This window comes from Pteropus vampyrus, unplaced genomic scaffold (assembly GCF_000151845.1).
Source record: "Pteropus vampyrus isolate Shadow unplaced genomic scaffold, Pvam_2.0 Scaffold158, whole genome shotgun sequence".
In the NCBI taxonomy this organism is placed as follows: Eukaryota; Metazoa; Chordata; class Mammalia; order Chiroptera; family Pteropodidae; genus Pteropus; species Pteropus vampyrus.
The window spans coordinates 2,011,886-2,021,564 of record NW_011888939.1 but is presented as its reverse complement, the minus strand read 5'-3'; the positions used below and the strand labels follow the sequence as shown (position 1 = coordinate 2,021,564).

Here is a 9,679-nt window from a genome sequence, read left to right as displayed (position 1 = left end):
GGGGAGATACGGAGAGTAAAGAATAGGGAACCAGGGTGATTTTTAGTTGCAGAAGGTGGGTTCCGTCAGGTGTGGGTTTGCGTCTGAGTTACTTGCCAGCTCCGTAGGCCTGCTAGCCACCTGGGCATTTTCTCAGCTAACACGAGGATGTTTTCATGTGGATACATATACATCCTGTGAAATGAGGTCGTTTAATTGTAAAGGTTCCGCTCAAGCATCTTATGATCGCGCCTGGCTTAGCCTTGGAGAGGCGTTAAACAAATGCTGTTTCTTTAATTGAGTGAGGCTCCTGATGCCCCAAAGAAACAATGAATTCTCTAGTAATATGTCGGATGCTTCCTAGTCATTTATTTTTCGCTAGTTCTAATATTTACGCTTCTTGGGGGGAAAGTGGAAAATTGGGGTCAGGGAGTGGGCACCAAATACCTTGGTTGCCAGGAGCGAACCAGATTTTCTCCTTTAAAGAGACTCAAGGAAGTAATCCAACTCCAGTTCTGGGAAAATCCAATCCGCAGTTTTCCCTTTGCTTTGGCTCCTCGCGGGTCTTACAACCCGCGCAGGGGAGGCATTGGCCAGCCTTCTGCGAGGCCGGCGAAAGTCCACGGGCTCCCTAGACGGCGGGACCCAAGCTCAGGAGCCGGGAGTAGAGGGCAAGAAGTCTCGGGCGCGCGCGGACAGGGGCGGGCGCCGCGGGACCACAACTCCCGGCATACCCTGCGGGCAGAGCCGAAAGCGGTTGGCTGGGGGCTATAGCCACTGCCTTCATCGACCAATAGAACGCAGGAGAGAGACCTGACCCGGATTATCGGGGACCAATGGTAGTACAGAGGAGGCGGGTGCTTCCTTACTACTCACCTTGCCCTCGGAAAAACCACGTTTAAAAGGTCGAACCGGGCCAGGTTCTGGAGGGCAGAGAGACCAGAGCAGGGAGACACCGGGGCGTCCCCGAAAGCGGCGCCCAGAGGCTTCGTGTCCTCGCGACGCGCGCTCCGGACGTCGCCGGGGGCGGGGTCAGGGGCGGAGCCTGGCCTCGTTGTGGAGCGGCTCGTAATCCATCATGGCGGCCGCGGGGGTCTGTGTCCGTCCCTGACCAGCACTGGAGCCGGAGCTGGTTCCCGGGTCTTGCGGCTGAGGAGCCCTTCCGTTGTCTACGGCCCCTACCTGCGGGGGGAGGCTGGGCCCCACGGCGGAGCTCGGGGGATGTGACTGCCTGGCGGCGGCAACGTCCGGAGCCGGGGGAGGGGGTGTCTTGGGCAGAGACCCCCGGGCTCGGGGCAGCTGAGGCGGCCGGGCCTCCTCCCCCCTCCGCCGTCTCCCGCCTTCGGAGCCGCGAGCGTCCTTCGTCCCTTACAGCCCCGCCCCGGCTGTGGGACCCTGGTGGTGGTCTCTGTTTCCCCCAGACCTGGGACACCCGGTTTCCTGAGGCGTGGAGGAGCGTCGCCCCCGAGTAAGCCGCCCGTGCCGCGCCCCGACAGCCTCCCTCTCACCCCGGTGCCGCCCCTCTCTCCGACTCCTGGCCCTAAGTTTGGTCTCGGAGCCCCCCATTCAAATCCCCTCCCTTCTGTCAAGCGGCTTCCTCTTCCCCCCAGGTTGCTCCCGGGAGCCACTAATGCCCTGACTTCTCCCAATGTCACCTACGGCCCCCCTAGTCTCAGCCCTGCCAAAAACTTTAATGCAAAGGAAAAGTCTGGACTCGTTTCACAGGCCTTTTAAAAAGCGGACTTAAAAGTTGCTGGCAATGCATTCCTTCTCGTCAGAGTGGAGGGAAAGCTCTCGCTGAAGCCTGGGTGACCCGTGTCCTTTTCCGGAGAGCAGGGTAGAGGAGCAGGAGCGGCGGCTAGTTCGGCAGGAAATTTGTCGGAAGAGGAAGAAACTAGGGAGTGGGTGACTTCCACAGGAAAAGTTCGGCAGAAGCATCCAAAGACGATCAGCATTTCCTTTATGTGTGGGAATCGAAATGACTTCAGTATTCCCGACCCTTCTGCGGCATCCCTTGTGAATATTTGTTTCGGTTTTTCTCCTTGAAAGGAAAGAGACTGCTAATCAGCCAGTGGAAGACACTTAAAATCAAGAAATTCGGGGGTAGCCCTGCAATTACATTACTTCAAATCGATCAACTGCGAAAGTAATCGGAACTCCTGTTTACATTTGTCAGCCTAAAAACTGCTTCCTTTTGTTATGGAAGGTGTTTTTTGCGATTGACCTCAATTACTGACTTGTGGAGATGCAGTGAATGTGAAATCCCACATATACGTGTATACAGTTGTCCTAAGCTCACTGACCATTCTGAAAGATCTGGAACCCTCTCCTGGAAAGAGGTGCCTATCGTTACTTTATGGGGCAGCAGCCTGGAAAAGTTCTTGGGGACCAAAGAAGGCCAAGTTTGCCTGCCCTACACTTTATCAAAGGAGGAGGGAAGAAGGAATCATCGAGGCATGGGGGTCCACACTGCAATGTGTTTGTGGAACACGGTGAGTGTTTTTCAAGCTTTCTGGTCACATTTTCCCTTATGCTTTCAGCTTTAGGAATGCATAAGGAACTGTACTGAACAGCCCTTGTGTTGATACCTTTTAGTTCTACTCGGAACTTCTGTTACTGTAGTTACCACTTAATTTCCGGTATTAGCTTCTTTGTAGAGAAAAAGTTACTTGGTGACTGTAAGACTTTATTCAAAAATTTTTTGAGTTGCTTATTTCTTGCCCGATTCCCCTTCTGTCTGACTGTTGACCTTGGACAAGCCATTTTACTCTTCCAGTTTGCTAAGGAGGTTGGACTTAAGTGGTTTCCCAGGATCCATAGTCCATGATTGTGCTCTAAGCTAAGGCATAGGCTTGTCCAACCCCAGGTGTGTGGATCCTTTACTGTTTTTATATACTGAGAGTGGTTTGTGCTCCCTAAAGCTTAAGAGCCGCAGATCCTAGTCGACACTAATAACCTCAGCCTTTTCAGTCGTAAGTAGGACTTGAAAGTACGCACTTTGGAGTTAGGTAGGAAAAATGGAGTGGGGAAGCAGCGTTCTTCCTGAACTGAGTATACCCATCTTCTAGTTCTTCATCTTCTACAAAGAGTAATCCTTTCCCCGTGAATGGAGCTTTCTTCCTTTCTCTCCCTGTTTCAGATGACATTTGGGGCAAGAAAGGTGGTCTTTGACATTTTTATGGACATAATTGGCATTTGAATTCTCACAGTACACGCTATACTATTCACTTCCAGTAACTCTGTGTGAAGGTTTCGTGCTAAGGGTCAGCTTAGACCGACGTCTATGATAGGGGCTGGCTGCGAACCAATTAATTAGGGTCCTATTGGTACCGTTGCAGCCTGACATTTTTCAGACTGTGTAGTTTATAATAAAATATCAGTTGAGTCCACCCACCCTATCAGCAGATGTAAGATGTGTGCAAGGGGCATATACTTTGAAATTCAATCACAAATACCTCTTAACAATGGGTGACTACAGTAAACACAGGTCTCTTCAGTGAACTTGCATTTGACAGTTGAGGTTTCACTTTTCTTACAGAAAAATATTCACTAAATCTGGGTACTTGGATTTTACTTTGCCTTGAAACATTTAGTTATATTTTGGCATTGGTTTTAGACAGGCAAATATGGTGATATGTTATATTCTTACGTGGCGCAAATCCAGCATTTATAAAGCGAATTATTTACACTTTTAACTAGTGACAATCACACAGGCTTAGATAGCGAAAATTGGTACAGACTTTCTGGAGAGCTTTGGCCAAACTTATCAGAATTCAAAATGTACATATACCAATGACCCGGTAATCTCACTTCTGGGAAGCAGCCTGGTGTAGAACAGGGTCCTCTAGACGTCCCTGATATCCCTTTGGGGATCCAGGATTAAAACTGCACGTTATCGCAGTATTAAGATGTCATTTGCACTTTTTGTACTAATGATGCAGAAGTAACGTAGGCTCCTTAGCATGAATCAAGGCTGTGGAACCTAACTATACTAGTAGCTATTATATTCGTGCCATGCACTCATAGTAAAAAAGAAAATTAACTTAAAAATTTTTAATTTTCCTTAAGAATGTCCTTGATGAAGCAGCAAAAATTTATTAATTTTATTAAGTCTTGGTCCTGGTTTGTGTGTCTTTTTAATATTCTGTGGGATGAAATGGGAAGTGGGCATAATGCATTTCTGTTGCCTTCTGAGCGAGGCATGATGGTTATCTCTAGGAAGAGCAATGGGGTAGTTGTTTGAATTGCAAGTGAAACTAGCTGCTTTTCTCATGGACCATCATTTTTACTCGAAACTATGACCCACAAAACTATAACCCACGAACTATAGTTATTCAGACTAAAAAATGTATAAAGGAGTCTTTCAAGGAAAACAACTGGTACTATCTGTTGCCGATGATAAAAATTGTAGATTTCCAGTGAAAATTAAGATTTTGGAAAACATATCTGCTACTGCATTGTAGAGATTGGTGGCAAATACAAATATGGTATTTTGATATCTTTATAATGAAATGTGTTATTTGGAAGATCTACATAATTCAGTGAATCAGTATTTTCTAAATGATCCACACGTGATATTATAAAATCACACACAGGTAAGAGATCCATTTAAGGTGCGAGATGAAGCAATAGCTCTTAATGTAACAGAATACAGAAGTTCATCGATAACAGTTTTAGATTCTATATCACAACTAACCTTTAAGAAATAACCACTAACCGAGTTTTGGTGTATCTTCAAAGAAGACTATCTATAATTATCTAAAAGCAGTAAAACCGTTGTTTTTCAGTCATAATAAAACTGTTTATTTTAAATGGATAAATAAATATTTTCAGTTTAAACTTCTAATATGATAAATATTGATGAGATAACCTATATAAACAGAAGCTCATTGGGGTCCTCAATAATTTTCAAGAGTGTCAAAGAGGTCCTGAGATAAAAAAATGTTTGAGAACCGCCGCTATGGAAAGTCTATCAGAAAATCACAAAAGGATGTTTATTAACGGCATACTGTAAAGTACTAACACTAAAAGACGTCCATGTAGTAGTAAGTGGAAAAAAGCAATTTGGAGATCAGTCTGCATGGCATGGCCCCATTTTTGTAAAATAAAAATTGTTTGTACATGCAGAGAAAAAGTGTGGAGGGATTTAGACTGAAGTAGTTATCGCTAAGGAATTGGAATTTAGATTGAATAGGAGAAGACTTTTTACTTTGCATTTGTGATATTCCAGATTTCTTTTTACAACAAATTTGTGTTACTTTGTAATACAAAAAATATGAAGATTTAAGAGATTTAAAAACTGAACTGATGGCAGCCCCACCAAAGAGTCACTTCTTTGCAGCACCTTTTTATGAAGGAATTTGCCTAAGTCACATTTATAAATCAGTTTTTTTGGACCCTGGGTATTCTTTTTCTAGGAGAGCATGAGCATAGTCTTTGTTACAAATTGGTTTTGATCTTTCATAGGCTGATCTTTCTAGAGTTGGTTAACATCCATATAGGTTGGAGTTAAAAACTTGCAGTCACACAGTGTCAGATGAGACGTGAATCTGGAAGCCAAGAATAATGTGGCTTGGTGGTGGTGGTGAATCTGAGAGCAATGGGCACGCGGCAGCTTTTTGCCAGGATCAGAAGGGCTGGTCATATGTAGGGGAAAAAGGAAACCATGATGTGATTTCATGTCTGTTTCTTCCAAATTTCAGTGGCTTGACTAAGAAAATTCACTTTTAGGAGAATTGGTAAAACAGGATTGAAAACATTGACTAGTAAACTGTTTTTCCATCGGTGTTTCTTTCTTTCTTCAATGAATATTTGTTGAGCACACACCATGTACCTGGTCGTGTTTTAGTCATTGGTGGTACATTAGTGAATAAAAAACACATCCCTGCCCTCCTACAACTTAAATTCTGGTGCGAGGAGACAGGCCATAAATAAGCTAAGTAAGCAGAGTATAGCGTGTTAGATGGTGGTAGGTGTTGAGGAGAAAAATAACAGAAAATAGGAAATGCTGGGAGGGGGTTAGAGAGACCCCACTGAGAAGGTAGCATATGAGTAAAGACCTGAAGAAGGGAGGGGTGTGAAGAAGCCATAGAAATATGGAGTAAAAACGTCTCAGGCAGAGGGAACCAGGGGGCAAAGGTTCCGAGGCAGAGCTTGCTCAGCATGTTCAGGGGAAAGCCCAGAGTAGCTGGAGCAGAGGGGGCAGAGGGAGAGTTGTAAGAGATGAAATGGAGGGGAGTGCAGGGAGAATGGCTGGAGAAAAGGGGGCCCTCGATGGCCATTTTAAGTATTTTGACTTTTACTCGTATGGTTTGGAAGCCTTTGGAGAATTCTGAGGGAGGAGCCACGGGACCTGATTTATGCTTTAATAAAACCTCTCTGGCTGCTGTGTTCTGAAGGGGAGCCAAGGAGGAAGCAGGGAGTCCGCTTAGGGCTTATTGCCCTAATCTAGGTGAGAATGGTGGTGGCTTGGACTAGGGCGGTGGCAGTGGTGATCGGGTCAGTGCTGAAGGCACAGCTGACTGGATTTGCTCTTGGATAGGTGTGAAATACGGCATGTGCGAGGAGTCAGATGACTCCAAGGTTTTGGGACTGAATGACTCTAAAACGGTTGCGTTTTACTGAAATGTAGACTAGAGGAGCAGGTTTGGGGATGTGGGTTGGGGGCAGGTATGGCGATCAGGAGCTTCTTTGGGGGCAGACTGCATCTGTGATTCCTTTAAGGCAGGAGTCCCCACCCCCCGGTTCACGGACTGGTGTCTCTCCATGACTTGTTAGGAACTGGGCTGCCCAGCATGAGGTGAGTGGCTGGCAGGCAAGCAAGCAAGAGCAAAGCTTCATCTGTATTTGCAGCCGCTCCTCAGCGCTGGCGTCACTGCCTCAGCTCCACCTCAGATCAGCAGGCAGTAGATGCTCATGGGAGCGCAGGTCCCTGGTGCCACAAAGGTTGGAGACCGCTGCTGTAAGGCATCCAGGTGGATACGTCAAAATATGCAGTTGAATTTACAAGCTCAAATTCGGGGTAGTGGTCTAGGCTGGACAGAGAACCTGGGAGTCATCAGGTTATAGATGGTATTTAAAGCTGTGAGAACCAATGATGTCTCCAAGGGAGACATCTCCATGTATGTGTCTTATTATATGTAAGGTGATATTCAGTAGTTTATGTGATTAAGACTTTACATTTTTATCTGGGATTAGTTCTAATCTTTTGCTGGGGGGAGGTGTTAACATTCAGATTTTGCATGGGAATGATTTTAACTTGTCTTTAAGTTTTAAATTCTGTTTCTTTTCTAAATCAAAAAATTGCAGATTTAGTTTACGTATATACAATGGAATATTACTCAGCAATAAAAAAGAAAGAAATGTTGCTATTTGCAGCAACATGGATGGGCCTAGAGGGTAATAGGCTAAATGAAATATCAGACAAAGGAAGACAAATACCATATGATTTTGCTTATCTAAAAACAAAACAGACAACTCTTGGATTTGTCTTGGTATTGAATAGATTCAGCATAAACTTCTGTATTTTCTACTTATGCAGTATCATTTAGTAATTCATGGTTTTGTTGGTGATTCTGCAGCATCCTGAATTGCGGTGTCTCCTGTGGATATGTATAGATTTAAATATTTTTAAAGTACTTTCATCTAGATTTTAAAATTTTTGGATATGTGGTGTAGGTAGGATAGACATCATTTCCGTTTTTCAGTAGAGAAAGCTGTGCTTCAGGAAGGTGAAGTTGCGCTTTTGGGGTTACATTACTGATCTTATAGAGCTAGTAGGGTTGAAATCAAGTGTTTCTTGATAGCTTGAGGGTTTTTTTCTATCAAAAACATTACTTTTTGAATGTGGACTAATGCCTTTTGAAAATCTTCACAATGAAATGAGGGGGTTTAGATTTAGAATCTATTTAATCAAAATTTTAATTTTTTTAAACCATTTCGTGGAACATGTTTTTGATATTCTGTTGAATATTCTTATCCTTTGGTGGTTGGGTGTTCGGGGATGGTAATGTGTAACAAACATACCTTGTTTATGCTTTAATGAATTTAATTGTGTAATCCAAAAATTTTAAATCCCGTAAATTTCCCTGGGAGCCTCGTTGCCACTTTTAAACTTGATTTTTAAATTAAATTTGATAATTTCGAATAGACAATACATTTTCTGATTTAAACTGCAAGACCGCATTATAAACGTGTGTTCTGAGAAGCTGCTCCTACGCCGGGCCCTCGGCCCTTTCATTGCACTACTGCCTCTGGGAAACCAGTGTTATTAGTTTTTTGTTATTTTTTTTTTAATTGTTCCAGTGTTGCTTTTCGCAAATATAAGCAAGTTTGCATTATATAACAGATGTTGGGCTGAAGGGTCAATGCATTTCGTAATTGTTATTAGCAGGTAGATATTACTTAGTAGATTAGTAGTAGTAGGTAGATAGATAGATATTAATGTAGGTACTACGTTACTTCCCAGTCCCCTTCGTCAGGGTTGTAGGAGTGTATGCTCCCATCACTGGTAAGGCACGAGACTGGCTGCGTTCTCGAAGCCTAGCCGAGAGGGTGTGTTCTCCAACTTTGAGACTTTCACTAGTCTGATAAGAAGTAATGTCTTAGTATGGTTTTAATTAGTAGCTCCGTCATGAGTGAGGTTGGGCATTTTTAATGCGCTTAAGGGACATACATGTTTATCTTTCTGTGAACCATCTCACCAGGTTCTCTGTGTGCCAGATACTTAAACAGGCAATCGTGCGGGGCCGGTTAGTTGCCCACGGAGCAGCCACTATCCTCCCTTCACCCCTTTTGTATCTCACAAAAACAACCCGTCTTGGGCTTGGGGAGGGGAGGGGTGGGGCTGATTGGGTGGTTTTCGCCTGACTGTCCTTTAGAATTTCCTCAGGAGCTTACAAAGACTTGTGTCCAGGTCCCACCCTCAGGGATTGATTTAACTGGTCTGGGGAGATGCCTGCACCTCAGTTTTTTGTTCTGTTGTTTAGTAAGGGGAGAGAGACTTCATTCAAAAGGAAGATTGCAAGGGGGGAGGGGACCGTCGCGTAGGAGAGGGACCGAAATAGGGAGCGCGCTCTAACCATAAGGTTTGCAGGTGTCTCCTTGTTTTGGTTTTGTCTTTTGTTTTTAACTCTCCCAGTGATTCTCACAGCAGCCAGGATTGAGCATCGCTGCTCTGAGCAGATCACAGGCATCCTAGACTGACCCAGACTGAGGGGAATCAAGGCCTTTTCTTCCCTGGTGTTGGGCGTGGGGCGGCCTTCGCTTCTGGTAGCCAGCTTAAACCACGAGGGCAGCTGGCCTCAGGCTGGAGCCGAAGTGCTGCGGGACAGTGTGGGGCTACTGTCACCTCGGGACTTCAAATTAGGTGACAGAATGCATTTTCCTTATTGTCTAAGCCATTTTGATTTGGATTCACTACTACCTGAGCCACCAGTGTTTTCACTGAAAAAAGTAATTTAGACCTGATCAGTTTTTTCCCCTTTCCTTTTTTGAAAGAAAAATGGCAGATTCCATTAACATATGATATTATAGTTCCTTATATTTGTTTTGCTCTTTAGTTTACATACCACTTTCATAGTTGTTTTTGTTTTACAAAATTGGCGAAATCCTGTTTTATGAAGATATCCTTACCTCTCCCTACCACAGTATACTAATTTTATCCCCAAGGTACATGGCCGGAACTACCTTGTGATAATAT

General features: G+C 44.4%; 1 protein-coding gene across 1 annotated transcript in view; it reads left to right on the top strand.

Annotated features, from left to right (window-relative positions):
• The first annotated feature begins 891 nt into the window (after positions 1 to 891).
• Positions 892 to 9,679, top strand: part of ABL1 (ABL proto-oncogene 1, non-receptor tyrosine kinase) — a 117,562-nt gene continuing 108,774 nt past the window's right edge. Inside the window, exon 1 of the mRNA XM_011370039.2 lies at positions 892 to 2,471. Coding sequence (XP_011368341.1) covers positions 2,336 to 2,471 — 136 coding nt within the window. The 5' untranslated portion in view covers positions 892 to 2,335. The remainder of the gene's footprint in view (positions 2,472 to 9,679) is intronic.